The sequence below is a fragment of the Aythya marila genome, assembly GCF_965140915.1.
Source record: "Aythya marila genome assembly, chromosome: 2".
NCBI classification, from domain to species: Eukaryota; Metazoa; Chordata; class Aves; order Anseriformes; family Anatidae; genus Aythya; species Aythya marila.
The window spans coordinates 149064853-149084814 of NC_139043.1; the positions used below are offsets into that span (position 1 = coordinate 149064853).

Sequence of the window (19962 nt, forward strand, 5' to 3'; positions counted from 1 at the left end):
TTGGTGCGATATTAAAAACACATCTTTCTAGCGCACTGGAGAGATGCTTTGTAAATATAAATAATTAAACTGAAGAGTTTTCTACTTTTCACTGTTATGCTGTAATGTATTACATTATCTTTCTACTTTACTGTAATATTATACTCCTGTCTTATGTTACACTACTAAATATTTAGGTGCTAAATTGTTATAATGTTGTAATAAAATACTGTTAAATATTGCGTCTTCATTTTTTTCTCCAGTCTGGAATTTGTGGTTGAGGTAACTTTCAGAACTAAAGCTGCTTATTAGCTTGAGGTCTTTGCCTACCCGAACATAAATCACCCAAATAAAATTGTTTTACTCTTGCCAGTTACTTAAGTTGAACTGCCCTTTGAGTTTTGATGATACAAGAGAGAGCTTGTGGTTTTTGAATATGATTATCTTAGTTTTAGTTTTCGCTTTTGTTTTTCTGATGTCAGTGTGAAGAGTGCTTGTGTTGGCAGCACAGTGTATGCATGGGATTGTTAGAGGACAGCATTCCAGAGCAGTACATCTGTTATATCTGCAGAGACCCACCAGGTATGAGTAAACCTCCTTTATCTGTGTCTGTCTGCTTGGGATTTTTAAGCAGAGATGTTATACGTTGCTTAAACTGTTAAAGTTCTGTCTGTTTTGTGTTTATATGTTACAGTTCTTTGGGGAAAGACTTGCCCTGAGCAGAGACTTACTTTCCTGTCAGTAATGTCTTGTTCAGCTATGCTAAATCTTCTACATTATTTAAATTACCATAACTTTAGTTGATGAAACTTAATGCCCTCAAACCTTTAATGTCGTTATACTCTAAAAAGTCTTTGTAAACTAAACATTCTTGTTCAGTGATCTGTTTTCCATATACTTGGAATCACATCTGTTCATTTAAATATTCTTTTAGAGAAAAAGGACTTATCCATAGTATATTCCAGTGTAATGTGGTGTCATTTCACATTAATTGTGATTTCATAGTCTTTGTCTTTGCTAAGAATAGCATAAATAAAGGTGGATTGAATATGTAAAATCTTTGCCAAAACCTAGCACTTATGTTAAACAATAGTGTACAAACAGCACATTTTGAACTTAAGATTGTTAGGATAATTTTGAAACAGAAAATAAATAAGAGAACTTTATTTACTTATGAACTGAATATATTTGATTAGAAAGCTGTTGATTTTAAATGTTTTTTTCCATAAGCCCCTTTTTCCTACTGGTTATTTGAAGGAAAACCATGTGGTTTGGAAAGCTTTTAACATTTGTCAACAATTGATACAAATTCATGTATATATCTTCTGATTATTTATCTAACGGTTAGCTGTTTCAAGAGAGCCATGAGACCACAACCCCAAATTTGCTTTCATTCTGAATTTAGGAAGTTAAATCTAAAGCCTGTATGTAGAGTTATAAAATAAGTTTTCTTTAATTATTTTGAGAAGCCAATTGAGAAATTAGAGCTGGACAGATGTGACTTTTTCCATTTGCCCCAATGTGAACCTAAATGATGGTAGAAAGTCATGTCTGATAATTCCTTGTGTGGTGTACTCTTTAAGTAGTCAAGCCTTTTCTTATTAAAAACAACTAATTTGTCTTGTGTTCTTTCCCTGCACTGTACTAGGTACTTCGTTATCCCCTGCTATACGGAGACTGTGTCCCTAATTTTTATCTTCTCTCCCTTCCTAACCATTACTTCTTTTCTTTCTATGTCAGGAGAAAAAGGTCATTCACAATGTCAGTATTTTAAAGTGTATTGGGATAATGGGCAGAAAGGAGATAGACAGGGTATTCTCCTGAAAGGTATGAAGGGCTTCCATCAACCCGTTCTTTGTTCTGTATATGATGATAGTCTGATATGAAATTGAGTGTAAGATATTGCGATCTTAGTCAGTTTGTTTGTCTGGGTACCTCATTGTAAACAGTAATATTGGAATAAGTAGTAAATGTCTCTTTTTTTCCATAATTAAGTTACTGTAGAAGCATTAGCTAAGTAGTTATTAACACCTCTTGGGTTAAAACTGTAGCTGTTACCATAGTGTGGGAGACCTAAGGCCCGCTTACTCTGATATCCTGTCTAGTAGTGTCTGGTGAAAGACCCCTCAAAGGAGAGGGTAAGAACTCTGCTGTCAGATAGCTTTGAGATGTTTACTTTTCATGAAGGCTTTGAGATATTTGCTTATCAAGAAGCCTTCTCCTGGCTTCCAATAAATAGATACTGAATTCATCGTTAAAACAAAATATTTGTTGGCTTTTCAAAAACAAAGTAGGCCTTTTGGATATAGCCATATAAAATCCACTCTATAAGATTTCTATCAGTATTGTAGTTACTTTTTAACTCTCAGAGCTTACTTAAACTGGAAAACTAAAATGTCAATTTAAACTGATTTTTCTTCAGTTAGATTGACAACACTAAACTTTTTTATATCCCATGCTCTAATTGCAAAGGTAATATTTCATTTCAAATGCTATCTACATAGGTTATGAGATTTCAGCTTTACTTTTGTTTTCAAATGATGTGTTCCCTTTTAAATCCATGAAAACTAAGTTTTAAAATCTCAATAAAATAACAAGGTATTGAATCATCCTCTCATAGATATTAGGTGTTTAGGGGAGAGTAGAGCTTATAATTATAGCACTCTAGTTTTAAAAATACAATTGCACTATGGATTCATATGGTCCTCAATTTGTTTATTGCTTACACCCAGGTCAGAGGTGGAGTGCCAAATATCTTTATGATAAAGACTGGCTAAACAACGGACATATGTGTGGATTATCATTTTTGAAAGAAAACTACTCTCATCTTAATGCCAAAAAGATTGTGTCAACCCATCACCTACTGGCTGATGTATATGGTGTAACAGAAATACTGCATGGACTACAGCTGAAGATTGGGATATTGAAGTAAGTATCGGTCCAGGGTCTGTTCTCAACCTTTGTATATTCAGGAAATAAAAACTGCCATTCCCGTATGAATTATGCTATCATATTAAAAGTAATAATAATAATAATCGTATCAAATATTTCACATAGTTCCATTGCAACATGTAGATTACCCTCAGCTGCAGTAGCGTTAGGTGCTCAGCAGATCTGCTATTTATTATTGGTGGGTTTTGTTGTTTGTTTGTTTGTTTGTTTTTTAATAGCTGACTTTGTGTTAAATGGGCATTCTAGATTTATCCTGAATTGATAAGTAACCTAGGAATATTCACTTACATGTTGGATAATGGTTCTTCTCAAAAGTTACAGTCTAGCTGAAGTGGATGCTTGACAGTACAGTGCTGTAAGAGGTAGTTCTGTATAACATGTGTTTTTTTTCTCCCCTTTATTGTAGAAATAAACATCACCCAGACCTTCATCTCTGGGCTTATTCAGGGATGCGGAAAGAACAGGAACAAATAACTCTTGGGGTAGAGAAAAAGATAGTGACTTTGCCAGATGCTGTTAATCTGACTGAAAGGACGTGTCACAGTCAAAACCATAAAGAGACACCTAGTTTACCCCAGAAGATGGAGGAAACATACATCACAAGTGAGCACAGTTACCAAAAACCACAGAGTTTTGGTCAAGACTGCAAAGCAGTCACTGACCCTATGAGCTCGGATGATGAAGATACGAGTAGTTTTGATGAAGACCAGGAATTTTGTTCAGAGAATAAAAACTGTTTACAGTATTCTTTTAAAGATGATGGCATGAATGAGCAGGTAAGTAGATTCTTCATCTGGGAAGTTTCTAAATTAGAAGAGTATGTTCAATCTTATAAAGTTCAAGTACATAAAAGTATTTTTCAAATACGTCAGTAGAAATCACTAAGAGCAAAGTTGGATCGCTGAAATAGTTTCAGGTAAACAGTATGTATTTGGATTGGTGAAGGAAATGAAAAATATGGTTAAAGTACTGCCTATGCTAAAACTGTTTGTATTTGTTCCTTTCCAATGTTTCAAAGGGAAAAAAAAAAAGTCCTATGCTTAAAATGTGGTGTCTTGAAACAGAACTTCAGTGTTTTTTGAGATGTGAGGAAAACAGGACGAATTTCCTTTTTTCTCTCAATTCTGTTTCCTATTTGTGTTTTTTAATTGTTGTTAAACTGAGATTTGTAATAGTGTTTTTTATTTTACTCTACTCTTCTTTTAATATCAATACTAACTAGAATTCCACAAGTAATGGTTTACAGATTAACTAAGCTAAAAGTTGTGTGCAACTTCTTTTCAGTCTTATATTTCACATTTCTTCTAATTATTTTATTCCCCGACTTCTAGTCAGGATTATATTCAGCAATGTAAACATCTCTTTCTTAATTTTGCATTAAGTGTTTGAACCTATTACATTGTGGAAAAGGGCTGAAACTTTTTAGCTTTGTATTAGTTAGTTCTCTACAATATCAAACATGAGAATAAATCACAGAATCACAGAATTTCTAGGTTGGAAGAGACCTCAAGGTCATCGAGTCCAACCTCCAACCTAACGCTAACAGCCCTCCACTAAACCATATCCCTAAGCTCTACATCTAAACGTTTTTTGAAGACTTCCAAGGATGGTGACTCCACCACTTCCCTGGGCAGCCTGTTCCAATGCCTCACAACCCTTTCAGTGAAGAAGTTCTTCCTAACATCTAGCCTAAAACTCCCCTGGCTCAACTTAAACCCATTCCCCCTCGTCCTGTCACCAGGCACGTGGGAGAACAGGCCAACCCCCACCTCGCTACAGCCTCCCTTGAGGTACCTAAAAAGAGCGATAAGGTCGCCCCTGAGCCTCCTCTTCTCCAGGCTGAACAAGCCCAGCTCCCTCAGCCGCTCCTCGTAGGACTTGTTCTCCAGGCCCCTCACCAGCTTCGTCGCCCTTCTCTGCACCCGCTCAAGCACCTCGATGTCCTTCTTGTAGCGAGGGGCCCAAAACTGAACACAGTACTCGAGGTGCGGCCTCACCAGAGCTGAGTACAGGGGGACGATCACCTCCCTAGCCCTGCTGGTCACGCTGTTCCTAATACAAGCCAGGATGCCGTTGGCCTTCTTGGCCACCTGAGCACACTGCTGGCTCATATTCAGCCGACTGTCCACCATCACTCCCAGGTCCTTCTCTGCCTGGCAGCTTTCCAACCATTCCTCTCCCAGCCTGTAGCTCTGCTTGGGGTTATTGCGCCACAGGTGCAGGACCCGGCACTTGGCCTTGTTAAACTTCATGCAGTTGACCTCAGCCCATCGGTGCAGCCTATCCAGATCCTCCTGCAGAGCTTTCCTACCCTCAAGCAGATCGACACACGCACCTAACTTGGTGTCATCTGCGAACTTACTGAGGGTGCACTCGATGCCCTCGTCCAGATCATCGATGAAGATATTAAAGAGGACCGGCCCCAGCACCGAGCCCTGGGGGACGCCACTAGTGACTGGCCTCCAACTGGACTTGGCTCCATTCACCACGACTCTTTGGGCCCGGCTATCCAGCCAGTTTCTAACCCAACGAAGCGTGCGCCAGTCCAAGACAAGAGCAGCCAGTTTCTTGAGGAGAATGCTGTGGGAGACGGTGTCAAAAGCCTTGCTGAAGTCAAGGTAGACCACATCCACAGCCTTTCCCTCATCCACCCAGCGCGTCACTCTGTCATAGAAGGAGATCAGGTTCGTCAGGCATGACCTGCCTTTCATAAAGCCATGCTGACTGGGCCTGATCGCCTGCTTCCCCTTCAAGTGCTGCATGATGACTCTCAGGAGGATCTGCTCCATGAGCTTTCCTGGCACTGAGGTCAAACTGACAGGCCTGTAGTTTCCTGGGTCAGCCCTCCGGCCCTTCTTGTAGATGGGCGTCACGTTTGCTAGCCGCCAGTCGATTGGGACCTCCCCCGATAGCCAGGACTGTTGATAAATGATGGACAGTGGCTTGGCCAGCTCCTCTGCCAGTTCCCTCAGTACCCTTGGGTGGATCCCATCTGGCCCCATCGACTTGTGCACATCTAAGTGCCGTAGCAGGTCACCAACCAGTTCTTCATGGATAATGAGGGCCACATCCTGCTCCCCATCCCCTTCCACCAGCTCAGGGTACTGGGTATCCAGAGAACATCCGGTATTGCCGCTAAAGACTGAGGCAAAGAAGGCATTGAGCACCTCCGCCTTTTCCTCATCTCTTGTAACTAAGTTTCCCCCCGCATCCAGTAAAGGATGGAGATTCTCCTTAGTCCTCCTTTTTGTGTTGATGTATTTATAGAAACGTTTTTTGTTATCTTTAACGGCAGTAGCCAGATTGAGCTCCAGATGAGCTTTGGCCTTCCTAATTTTGTCCCTGCACAGCCTCGCTACTTCTTTAAAGTCCTCCTTAGTGGCCTGCCCACTTTTCCAAAGCTTATAAACCCTCTTTTTCCTCCTAAGATCAAGCCACAATTCTCTGTTGAGCCAGGCCGGTCTTCTTCCCCGCCAGCTCGTCTTTGGGCACGTGGGAACAGACCGTTCCTGCGCCATTAAGACTTCCCTCTTGAAGAGCGCCCAGCCTTCCTGGACCCCTCTGCCCTTCAGAACCACCTCCCAAGGGACTCCACCAATTAGTGTCCTGAGCAGCTCAAAGTCAGCCCTTCGAAAGTCCAATACAGCGGTTTTACTGGTCCCCTTCCTGGCCTCGCCAAGAATAGTGAACTCCACCATTGCGTGGTCACTCTGCCCAAGACAGCTCCCGACGATCACGTCCTCCACCAGTCCTTCTCTGTTTGTGAAGAGAAGGTCTAGCGGGGCACCACCCCTGGTAGGTTCACTAACCAGCTGCGTCAGGAAGCTATCTTCCACGCTCTCCAGAAACCTCCTAGACTGCTTTCTCAGGGCTGTGTTGTGCTTCCAGGATATGTCAGGGAAGTTGAAGTCCCCCACGAGTACAAGAGCTGATGATTTTGCAACCTCTGTCAGCTGCCTGTAGAATTCCTCATCCGTCTCCTCATCTTGGTTCGGCGGTCTATAGCAGACCCCGACCAGGACACTAGCCTTGTTGTCCCTGCCGATCCTAACCCAAAGGGACTCGACCTTGTCATTCCCAACCTCGAGTTCTACAACCTCGAAAGACTCTCTAATATAGAGAGCCACACCACCACCCCTTCTATGCTGCCTGTCCCTTCTATAGAGCTTATAGCCAGGCATTGCAGCACTCCAGTCATGAGACTGGTCCCACCACGTCTCCGTGATGACAACCAAGTCGTAGCCTGCCTGCCGCACGATGGCTTCCAGCTCCTCCTGTTTGTTACCCATGCTGCGTGCATCACCCAACTCATCCCCCTTTTGAGGTACAGTTTGTGGTGTGGAAGAAGTAAGATGTCTTTTTCTTCTAAGTCTAGTTCTAAATATTTCATGTAAACTATATATTCTGAATGGAAAATTTTGGCTCATTCTATTTAGAAATAACTGTGCTAAATCACATTATTCTGCTCAGCTTGTATAGTAAGGAGACATGCAACAGTGAAAGACACTTTCCTTCCAACCAAACCTGAAATTGTCACTTTAAATATAATAAATATACTTAGAATTAAGAAGAAAATATGTGAGCAGTGAAACGAAATCAATGTTTAGATATATGATGTAGTCTCTGAAGGAAAAAAAATAGGTGCTCTCTCTAAACCAGGAAGAAGTCTGTTGAGACAGTGTCAGGGTCCTCTTTGCTTTGGGACACCTTAGTTTGTCATTGTCAGTAGTTACCTGTGGTTTCAGAGTAATATTAAGGCTTAGCATGTATTAAAAAGTGTTCTTTGGTTTCTCCATGAACTAGTTTGTACTTATCTTAAGACAGCAGCAGTGTTCTTGCATGAACTGGTTTCTCTGTAAGGTGCCTTCTTTGCTGCTTCTTGTCAAACTCCTGGTTAGGACTTTATATTTTCCCTTCTATCTTCCCACAGAGACTTGAATATTTTGGTCCTCCATATTGATTTGCCTTTTCCTAATCTACAATTCCATTGCAGATTTTCTTTACTCTTATAACCAATGTCCAGATTGACTATTATCAGGTTCCTTTTTGGACTGTACATTAACATTTTTCAGTTTCCTTGTTCCTGCTTCTGAAAGCATGAGCCTGCCCTGCCTGAGTGTCCTGTTTATTTCCTCTTCAGAAGCTCTGTCCTGTACTGTGCTTCTCTCACCACCTCTTCCAGCACTCCTTGATACAGTCTGTGTTGATCTGTCTTCTTGGTCTCAGCTCAGAGGAGAACCTGTTTGATCATGTTTTTAACTTATTTTTGAAAGAGGATAGACTATTTGAATAAATACAGAGGTCATAAAAAAAAACAAAAGAAGAATATATTTTATAATATATTTAGGGGAAAAAAAATTCTTAGAGCATCTATAATTTTCCCTTAGTTTTCTCTCACTGTCATAGGGGTGTGAAGAGTTCATGTAACAGATAATTTTGACTTCAGAATTGTGCACTTAGGTCCTCATACAGCAAGGGAAAAGCAACATTCTTGTAGGTGTACAAGAGTCTGAAAGTTGTCAGAAAGGGAGCATTTACATTGGAAATGTCCTATATAAAGATTAGTGATGTAACTTGAGTAGTGAAAGCACTAAAGAGGCAAACCTGATGTCTGACAAGGTGAAAAATTATATCTGTAAAGTGTTAGAGCTAAGAGGCTTTTATGACTTTCAAAAACTTATCGTTGGTAAATAACTTCTCTAATGAATATTGTGAATATTAACAATACTTGTCCACCAGGACTTGCGCACAAAGCTACCAGAAGGATGGTCTAAGTTTGATTTGATTTTTTTTTTTTTGGTTAAGTCTTCAAAAAGAAACAGTTAATTTTTTGCTGAAGAAGTGACTTAAAGATCTGTCAGTGACAAGGAAAGAACTTCAACTGAACATTTCATCAAGCCAGTGTATTAAAATGATAAAATTCACTCCTTGATCTGACATTTGCCATGAGTGACATTTGTGACATGTGACATTTATGAGCACGTGTATCCAGAATTTTTCTTAAATTAAATCCCTAAAATAGAATTATCAGTAGTGAAATAACTTCATCAGATATGAATTCATAATGGGTATAAAATTGAAACTGCAAATCCTGTTTGTTAATAAGATACTGAACACTTCAGTTAACGTGTTCAATCTGATGTGCTTACTTTGGTCATTTCCATTAGCTGAAACATGAGATACAGGAAGATGAGGTACCTGTGTGCCATCTCTGACTTGCAATGAAAATACTCATTATTTCAAAGATTATCTTCTTCAGAGAGTATGTTGCATAACATGTTTGCACAACTCTGGATGTTACCCCCTGTAACCATCCCGAACACACTTAATTCTGGCCAGAACCCGTGGTGGTAAGTTACAGGGAATCACAGCAGTGGTAGGAAGCAGTCTTCTGTTTTAATCTGCAGTTGAATGACCAGGTGACTAATGCAAAAATTACTTTTGACATCTTGGGTATTAGTGTGTTTTAGGCAGTATTCCTTCATTCTCTGGCTAAATTTGAAACAAATCTTAGGGTTTTTCATATTTTTGGTGATGGTACACTGACGCATTTCAGCACTTCATGAATTGACTCATGATTTGTATTAAGAGGGTGCAGAAATGCAGTCTATCTTACTGCATTAAACAAAGTGCTCGAGCTGGTAAACTTTACCTCCTCTCACTCCCCCAGCGCTATATGTGCTCATTTGTATGGAATTTGCATTTTGTTTGGTTTAGTCTATTGATGTGTCATGGTACATGGCTTTTGAATATGCTTTTTGTCAAGTAGACAGAAGTACAGTTCTGAGACAGCGTAGTGTATCGTGATTCAAGTGTCAAAATCAACACCAGAAATTAAATAGACACTCTTAAATGGCAATTTTTTTCTTTCTGTTGCACCTATGAAGAAGAATTCTGCTGAAGGAAACACTGTGTTTCTTTGTAATGAAAGAAAAGGCTCAGAGGAACAAGTGGACACACATCTTCAATGGCAGCTAAATCTCCTTACCCATATAGAGAATGTACAGAACGAAGTCACCAGCAGAATGGACCTGATTGAAAAGGAAGTTGATGGTAACTGTATTTACAGATACTTGTTAATACTAGTAGCAGCTTCTTTCATAATATGTGTTGATGGTGATATGAGAGGCTGAGGATTGACACTTTTGAGTATTGTATTCAAATTTTGGCACCTAAAATTATAACGAGAGCTTGCACCCATGGTTTTTCAGGTCTCTTCCACAGGTTCTTACTGTCCATCAAAGTAGCTTAAGTGCTCAGGACCCCTGACAATTTAGCTCAAGTCTGTGATATTAGACTTTAGAAAGCTTTGATAATTTGCCTAGTCTTTGTCCAGATATGGATCATAAATTTGATGGATTTTTCTGCAGCTGGAAGGCTTTTGGCCTGATTGTTCTAGTACTTGACAGTATTAAGGAAAAGTGTGTTCGTTTTGCTTTCATCTTTGGTTTGCTGTATTAGCACGTAATTTGTTTCAGGAAGATAAATTGGTTTCATGGGAAAACATGCATGAGATTGTAGTATGGGTGTAAATATTACAACACAAGAGTTTACTCACCAGTTGTAGAAACTTACAAATGAGAGGAGTTTGAGTGTAGCCACAGGAGTCCATAACTATCTTCTGACAAATAGTCATCTTACTCCTATCTGCAGTTTTACCTTCAGTATTTCTGCTCATACCAGGCAGTATTTCTAGAATTAGAGAGTTCATCTTTTCCCTTGTCTTTCTCTAGAAGCATAGAAATTATTTCAAAAACATTTTTTTGAAGACTGGAAAGCTGTTCTGTAGTCTGAACCTTGCAACTAGGAACCTGTAAAAGTGACAGAAGTGAGCCTAGAATTTCTCTGATCCTTGTGTCAAGGATTGCATTTACTGTTGCAGATCTGTCATAGCAAGAAGGCTTTGAATTTGATGTTTCTTTTGTGTGTGTGTGTGTAGACAGTAAGTTGTCAGCTAAGGGTATCATTTGCTCCTAGTCACATTTTTTATAATAATCAGATTAGAAGATATGTTTGGATTGTTTGAGTGAAACACTGAATTAGTGGTCGTTTCCCTGTTTTCTTCTGTTAAATAGAAATCACAGCCTCAGTATATTTTTCCCTTCTTATTAAAGATAAGATAGAAAGAAAAATTTAACTTTTATGAGAATTATTTATCAGAGACTCATTCTAACCAATTTCTTCTCTATTTTACTTCTGTAGTTTTAGAAAGCTGGCTGGATTTCACTGGAGAACTGGAGCCACCAGATCCTCTGGCAAGATTGCCTCAGCTCAAGAGGCGTATCAAACAGCTCTTAATTGACATGGGGAAAGTACAGCAAATAGCAACGCTTTGCTCTGTATGACAAAAGGAAGAATAAAGGAATGAAAATAGGTTCTCTACGGTGAATTTTCTTACTAGCCACAAGACTGACAGGAAGACAGCATTTATATAGTTCTTTGCTGATTACATTAATAGCCTGAAGCTTTAGAGAAAGGAGAGGAAATCTAGAGTAAGAAATCTGTTGTACTGAAAATCTGAATATTCAATGTCCAAACCTCAAAATGTAATATATTACATACTGAAAAATTTGATTTGATCTTAACATGATAAACAAGGAAACTTCTGTGTACAAGAAAGCTGAACAAACACTCTGCGAAGAACAATGCTACTATTTTGAAACCTTTGGCAGAAAATTCTAAATTCAGTATTCCACTGACTAAAAGTTATTGAGAACTGTATTTTCAATTAATTCCTCTTATCTTGCTAGTGAAAGATAGACACAGAGAGATCTGTATCCTCTCTACAAGAAAATTTATAGATTATTTCCTTCTCTCGTGAATGTTCAGGAAAATGAGCATACTAGCTTTGATTTTGAAAGAAACTACTTGTCATGGTCTCCTTTTTAAAGTATTTTTTTAAATAGAAATCCTTATTACAGCACCCTTAGGCTCCTTTAAAACATAAGTGGCAAATAGTGGTCAGATGTGCCAAATAATATTTACAACCACTGGGATGAGATTTTTATTATGGCTTACATGAAGGTTTTTTTTCCAAAGTCCTACTTGGTGCCAGCAATCCACCCCAAATTGTATGTAGGTGGGTTTTTGTTTTTATTTTATTTTATTTTTTTTTAATGTTATATGGCAGTATTCAGAGTTCAAAGTACCCTTTTGGTCCTGGATAGCTCTATTCTGGTTTGTGCCCTCTAAAACTTTACCATCCTCAGCTGGGATGAGGAATGACAAGAGAAGCAAAACTGTCTGTGGCTGTGAATATACTAAACCACTAGGATAAATATTGCAAGATACATTACACATTTTTTTGTAAAAATTTCCAGCTTCAGTGAATGAAACATCATGAAACCAAAGGCAACCTAGTTGCTCTGTTAGCTCTTGCTGGTTTTTGAGCCCAGGACTTTCCCTGTGCTGTTAAGTTGCCGCTGTACCCAGTGCTACATACATACTTGTATGTGTATGTATATGTGTATAGATACACATGTACATATATACATACTATATACATTTATATCTACATGTCTAGTTTTATTACAATAGACTATAAGAACTGGTGGTTAACATGAAATGTTACCTTTTAACAAGCAGTTTCTAAAATTGAAAATAATGTATGTACAGGTTTTGAAATTTGTAAAATATGACTGTTAAAAGGAGGCTATTTAACTGATGACATTAAGATACTTGAACATTTTATGCCTCGCATCTGTTTATCAGTTCTAGTTATCTGTATAAATGCATTTTAGAACCGATAGACAGTAAACTTGAATTTACCTTTTGATAAGAGTACAAGCCACTGTACATTCAAAAATTATTTAAATTTGCAAACACACTGTTCTATATGTAAGGTACTGTATGTAAAACTGTTTATTAAAACTATTCTGCATACTCTACATTTTCCATTTTTCTTCCTGATCTACATATAAGTGTAAAATGTGATTACAATAATGTACAGACCATCAAAAATCAAAAATTCCTGGACTGCCTTTTGATTCTTTAAATTGAAAAAATGTGCCAAAGATGGATTATCTGGGAAAGACGTTGCAACCTGTGCATTGAACTTTCATGATAAAACCATAACTGAGAAGGTAGCATGGCTGGTTCATTGCTAAAACATACCTACCCTGACATCTCCTGTCTGTCTGTCATGTCTGAAGTAAGTTATCACTCTTGATGTCAAAAACAAAATGTAAGCCTGTGTTACAGAGTGGTTGCTATTTAAGAAGTCTTGCCATGTCAAGCTTATAGGAGATACTACAGAGCTGTATGATAACATGGAAGTCAATTACAGCACCGTGATCGGCAACTTCCTAATACAGGAAGAATACAGCAGCTGAGGGGTTGTTGACATTTTTATAGCAACTGTTAATAAATAAAGTACTCTGTGTTATATAGTTGGATGCTTAAATTACCGCTTAAACCAATATGAACAGCTGAGTGACCTACTTGCTTTTTGATACGCGAGACTCTTATTATTCAATTGCTGCATATCCCTGAATGTGGTACTGTGTGTACTGTATAACAGAAGTGTAAATCCTGGTGAATTACTTTGAAACAAAGTGGAGTGTATTTACCTAATTTATACAGCATACACTGTAGCGATATTATGCAATGTGTGTGCATGTGTGTGATGTAATATAACTGTAAATGTTACTGAAGGTGGAGGTGTGCGGAGAGATTCCAGGTGGAAGAAAGGGAAATGCAGGGATGGAGGAATTTCCTGAAAAGGCCGTCATGAGGTCAGACTTGGAGTTGTCCTTGCAGCTCTTTGCAGCAGTCTCTAAATTTACATGAGTACATAACCTTATCCCTCAGGATCTTACCTTATTCAGCATGGACTGTGCTAACAAAAACAAATCTGTTTAATATTTATTTTTTATCTTCATTTCTTGTGTAGTCAATCGTTATAAATAGAGGAAAAAAATCTTGCAAGCAATCATATCTTGTAAAAAATATAATCTTAGTTTTCTTAAGGAGAGTGTTATGATACATTCATTGTGCGTTGCCCGAATGCTTCACAAACTTGTCTTGGTTTACTTTCTCAAATTGTGACGTTAGTCTGTGACACATGTATGTTAGTTTTGGCCCCAGTTTCAAAAGTATCCCATACATCTGAGTACTTGAGAAGGTTTTTTTGAACACTTACAAGTCAAGTGCCATAAAAGGCCAAGTGTTTTGCACAGAGTGTAACCTACAGTTGAATGCTTTGCTCATGTGCCAGTCAAACCTGATGTGTTCTGGTTCATACTATTAAGTCTAGTTGACATCAAGGGAATCTTTTTTGTTATTCTGTAGGCATCATTTTCCATCTGTCTTCCTGCTTCCTCAATAAATAATCCAGGGATCTATACACAGTCTATTAGCAACATCACTTACCTGGATATGAATTGCACTTTCTTGTGCTGTATGACAAAGGAGGCTGTCTTCGAGGAGGGAATAATAGTATATGGTGCTGTAATGACTGTTTTTGATGCTTGTGCTCAGGGAGATAAATTTTTTTTTTTTTTTTTTTTTTTTAAGTTTGCAGCCGCCTTTTAACTTTTAAGTAATAAACAAAAGGGAAATGACGTTACACTTTTTGTGATTCCAAAAGGCTAAATGACAAACTTGTGGAGCCTTTAAATGCCTAGCTTTTTGTCTGGATTTCATCCACACTGTTTTTTCTTATGGAGAGTATCAGGAATGAGTTGCTTCAAACCTTTCTTCCAGTGCCCATAATATAGCCATCCACATCAGAAACTGTGTTTTCAGTTGCAGTGGTGGCAGCAGGACATCCTTATTACAGTCATAAGGAAAACGGTGGCGTTATCAGATAACGTGTGTGAGGGGCCACCTATGTTTCAGTTCTAAAATGAGAGTTGCATGAAATTGTACGGCAGGGAATGGGTTGGCAGATACTTCCTAATACTGTTCTTGGGTGGCTGTAGGGAGGTAATGCCCATATTTTGGATATTCTGGCCTTAGATGCATAGACCTTTGTTCAAGTATAGAGTAATTTGCAGCCACAGAAGTCCATAACCCTATTTAGAAGATGAGTTTCAGTTTTCTGATGGGTTTTCTTTGCTGGCTTGCAGAGAATTGGAGCTGTTCTTCCAGGGGTGCAGTCCTCTTGTAGAGCTGACATCCTCCTGTCTCTTCATGTGATACCTAAGTTTCTACATGTGCTCCTTGTCTGTTTTCCACCTTGCATCTGTTTCTCATTTTGTTCTTCAGTTTTCTGCACTCCGTCTTGTTTCATGATGCCAGGAGGGTTTCAATCTTGCCCTTTTTTTTTTTTTTTTTTTTTGGTTGCTGGTGGAAGGGATTCTAGGGAAAGGGCTCCTCTGCTCTTCTCTTATGTCTTAAGTGTCCTACAAGCCGTGTACAGTCAGATTTTGTGTACCACAACAAAATCTTTAGATGGTTTTGCTGCCTTCCTCTAGTACGCATCTTCTGATATCATGTGCAAATGTTGATCTCCTCCTGCTCCCATCTGGCTTCTAGCTTAGCTCAAAATAATTCTGCAAAAACAAAACAGCCAAACAAAAAACCTACACATTAGCTCTGTTGGGCTCCAGCTATTTACCAAGAAGGAGGTTTTCATGTACAGGAGTCACTTAGGCTTTGCTGTGAATTTATAGAGGTATTTTAATGCTTGCAAAACAGAATGTTTTTCCTCTGTATTTGAAGGAAAACTGCAAATATTTTTCACTGAGACTTTAAAAGACAGAAAACAGATCCTGCGCTGAGATAACCAGAGTGTGATGTTAAAATCAGCCACAAAATCAGAGGCGAGAAGCACTGCAAGCAGGAGCTTTGTAGCAAGAAGTGGGCAGCTCATCCATCTTGAGATCCTCGCCTTATTACCGTCTCTCTGGAGGTGCTGATGTGTGAAGGGGGTCTTGCAATTATGCCACTCGTTGTGAATGGGAATCACCTTTGCCATGTCAGTTTAAAAGACTGGAACCTTGTGTGTTCTCTCTACTGCTTACAAATGCTGCAGTCTGTCAGCCTTAATTTCACAGTGCTTATTAAAACCAGAGGCTCTAATCCATTGCTCTCTTTGCATTTGATTAGCTGCTACTAATTTTCCATTATACTGAGACTATGTGGCTATAGGTGATCACTTTACAAAGTTTTTGAAATACTTCAGTAATGATTTTTATTATACTGTTACATCCTTGGTGTCAGTTATAGGGATCTGTCTTTAGCAATAACTATTATACACTATGTGTATGTCTGTTTATATATGGAAAATAAATATGGAGCATGTAACGACTGTGAAAATACACTGCGCAAAGAGCAGAGTGAGCACTCGACGGCCACTCTGCACCAGCCTGAACAACCCAAATGAAAAATTGGAGAGCGTGTGGAGAAAACGAACTAGCATGAAAAATTATATGGGAGTGGATTTCCCTTTATGCGCACACTAGGCTGTGTAAGCTGTAGACGAGCCAGCCGTGAATACCTGAAGCCAGTTCAATTGCTGATTGCTCAAACAGCAGCTTCCTCTTCTGTAAGACTGGTGAGAGCCACCGTGTTCAGCTGTAGCCCTGTGCGTCAGTGTATTGTCACTAACCACGCCGAGAGAGGCAGCAGTGCACTAGGATGACATCTACGAGAGACGCAAAGTACTTTCTTTTGTGATTTTTTTTTTTTTTTTTTATAATAGCAATAATGTTGACTGCATTCTAATACAATAAAGGTCTGTTGAGATGATGTGCCTGGGCTTCCATTCAGTGGACTTTAGTTTTAGTGAGTTGGTGAGCATTTGCTTTTATATTTTTTATTTTGTTTTAAAGCAGTAGGGAATCTTCACTCGTGTTTAGCCTGTGGTCAATAAACTACATACAGTGATGGATAATCTTTATCTGTGTACATCTCAAAACCTTAGGGGATCTTCAGTTGTATTTTACCCTGTAGCTGAATTATATAATCAATAAATTATTTGCAGTAACAAATGCTCTCTTACTGCGCAATGAAGTAATCAGAAGACTTTCTGTTCCTGAGCTGCTTTGGTGTTTTAACAGTTTCAAGTGTTGAGTTTTGCAATGCACTTGGTTCTTAAAAGGGTCTTTTGACAACTTAGTTGCAGTGGTATCTCTTTGTGGGCTGATGTCTGCCTTCTAAGAGCATTTATCTAGTTTTGTGTCTGTGTGTGGTGTCATTACAAAACAACTTAAGGTTATTTTAATGATTTCTTGTATTTTAATATTGCCTATAAATGGTTGTTCAGGATTGTGCTGTAGTAGGAAATGAGCAAACAATGCTGAGAATATTCCTGTCCTAGCCCTCTTCTGGACTGGGGCAAAAATGAAATCAGGCAGTGTTTAAACAAGTCACTAATACACAGAAATAGTTTAGTTGTTCACATAGCAAAAATTGCTATGATCTTGAACATACTTAAAAAAAAAAAAAAAAATGTTACTCTGATATAGATCTTTTCTTCATTATTGAAGACACCATCTCAAAATGCTCTCTGAAATTGAAGAGAGATGACCAAATTCAGATCTTGGAGCAATATCTAAAACACTTTTTTCTAGCCCTGAATCAGACCAAAGATCTAGCCATCCAGTACCTTATGTTAGGCAGAAGCATAATGTTGAGCATCCACAGAAATCTATTGACTATAAAGGCTCTGTGCAAGTTGGTCTTTCCTTTAATGTAGCTTTCAGTTCTGGAAAACAAATGTTACTTCAAACAAAATCTTTATGAAGATTTATCAGTTTTATCGGTTGCTGATAGATTTCTTCTCCATGAGTTTGTTTAATCCATCATTTTTCATTAATTTCTGTCTTTTATACCTCCACCACCCTCAGGTGGCATAATGAATTCCACAGCTTTCTTGTGTGGCAGGAGGACTTAAAAAGCAAGTTCAAGGAGAAATCTGACTTCATGAACTATATATACACTGTTGCATTCATTTCAAAGAAGGCTACGTATTGCATTGTCAAAAAGACCACAGATAATTTTGTCCTACAAACACCAGACATTTAGCACTTTTTTGATGTCCTTGTGTGACTAGGGATGTCTCTTCTCACGTGCATTAGTTTGCAGTTGCCAGATACTGAATCTACGAAGCACGCAGATCCATCCATCACTCCACTGCTGACTGCAGAGCAGAATTCTGCTTGGGGGTTCAAAACTGTCTGTGTTCCGGATGCTATAAGATTAAAATAAATGTTTTTGTACCTTCTATTGACAAGGTTAGACATCCTTAGAGGAAAATTGTGCTATCTCTCCTGTTAGCTATGTAAGAAAATATGTAAGATTTGTTTCTTACATAAGAATATGTAAGAAAAAAAAATAAATAAATAAATAAAAAAATAAAAACGCCATTTCATCTATCCTAGGAATGGTTTGTTTCTGGAGAGGTAAAAATAAATTCAAGTTTTGTTAAGTGGGCTTCTTTAGGTTCTTCTGTCACCAAAGCCACTTTGCCAACTAGTGAATGATAGTACAAATAATAATAATAATAATAATAATTTGAGAAGTCCTCTGCCTACTTTTCTGACTCAGCTAACTTTAGTGTTCTGCTACTTCCCCATCATTCTTTCAATCCGAAGAACACAAAGTATGAAGTGACTGAAACTTGTATTATCTGGTGGGGCTATGCTTTTCATCTTTTAATTTTGTCACACTTTGACATTTTTGTCCTTTTCTGAGGATTAAATTATAGCTAACAAGTGCTTCACAAGATCCAGTCATTGTTGTCTACACCAAGATCATGTGAAGAAGCTGGGAAAGAGTCTCATGCTTGAGAAGAAATGTCCCAAACATGAAATATTTTGTGCTCACAAAGGAAAGCTAAGCCACTAAGAAATAGCACAAGTCTATGATTCTGCATGGTTTTCTTAAAATGTGGGAGAGGATGGGCCGGTATTTGTTTCCTATTTAAAACAGAAAAACAGTAATTTAAAAAGTAAATTAAATACATGGTATGGGCATAGGGTGACAAAGATTGCCATTCTTAAAATTTTTACTTCTAATTTGCTGCCATGTTCAGGAGATTTCTTTAAGATCTTTCATTAATATGAGGTTTCTCAGGCTCAAGCTTTATTTGTGTGAAAGCAACTTTTCTATGGATATAGATGTTTATGTATACCTATACAGGTCGCACTTAGCCTTTCTGCTATGTAATCATGACACTTACACAAATCTGTGCAATTTTTCTGCTAAAAGAAGTAAATGCAAAACTGGAACACTGGATAAATCACTGCTTCTCCCTTAAGGTCTGGGATTTCAACAGCAGGTATCATCACGCTGACATTTTTTCTTTTTCCCAATCAACTATAATCTAGATTGAGTTGATTTTTGATACTGCATACAACAAATAAAACCTTCATTTACAGCACTAAAACAATGATTTTGAAGACAAACTACTTTTAAGGCCATATTAGCTGCAGGGACCTTTTCCACTTGCTTCTTTGCTTACCACCAGTGATGAGCTAATTTGAGATATTTTTCCATCTTTTCCCAAGTGCTAAAAATAGAGCTCAATGCCGTTGTCCCTTTACTGAAGGGAATGTTATGCACTGAGCTTTTTCTTAATTTGTCTCGCCAGCCACAGATCATGTGTCTTTTCTTTTTCCTCTAAAGAATGCGGATTGCATATATTGCTCTGTAAACTATTTGTCTGTAAACTTTTTTTTTTTTTTTTTTTTTTTTTTGGATCCATGGGCTATTGCATCCCACTGAACTTGCATGTACCAAAATGCCCATCGCGGTGTGATGCACATCTAGAAGTGGTTTAAGTGATACAGATTGCCAGCACTCTCTCACACTTGGCTTTTGAAGAGACTTTTAAGACTTGGCTGCTCTTCCCACTTGCATAGTTCAGAAGTTGTTTTCTGAGTGTTTTTGAAGGAAATAAAAAGCAGTCTTGGGAATCAACAGTATGCAGATATTGTAGATTTGTGCTCCTTTCTGTTAATAACAGCCCTTTGAGACCTCCTTGGTTTCCTGTCTGCATTATTCCATTATAACTACTAATGACCTTTGGTAGTCAGCAAAGGAGGAGGAGGAAAGTGAATGTTTACCATAAAAAGCCTCTCTCTC

The 19962-nt window shown here is 38.4% G+C and overlaps 1 protein-coding gene across 8 annotated transcripts in view; it reads left to right on the plus strand.

The window, feature by feature from the left end:
* PHF20L1 (PHD finger protein 20 like 1) overlaps positions 1-16799 on the plus strand; it is a gene marked incomplete at its 3' end in the record, with an annotated part of 62606 nt that extends 45807 nt beyond the window's left edge. For 4 of the 8 annotated variants that reach the window (XM_082753162.1, XM_082753163.1, XM_082753165.1 and 1 more), the window contains 5 exons: positions 462-561; positions 2712-2907; positions 3338-3707; positions 9819-9984; positions 11134-16797. In XM_082753162.1, coding sequence (XP_082609288.1) covers positions 462-561; positions 2712-2907; positions 3338-3707; positions 9819-9984; positions 11134-11276 — 975 coding nt within the window. Of the gene's footprint in view, positions 1-461; positions 562-2711; positions 2908-3337; positions 3708-9818; positions 9985-11133 lie in introns of all 8 variants that reach the window. The other 4 variants (XM_082753164.1, XM_082753170.1, XM_082753167.1 and 1 more) reach the window with 3 other exon arrangements.
* Between the last annotated feature and the right edge of the window lie 3163 nt (positions 16800-19962).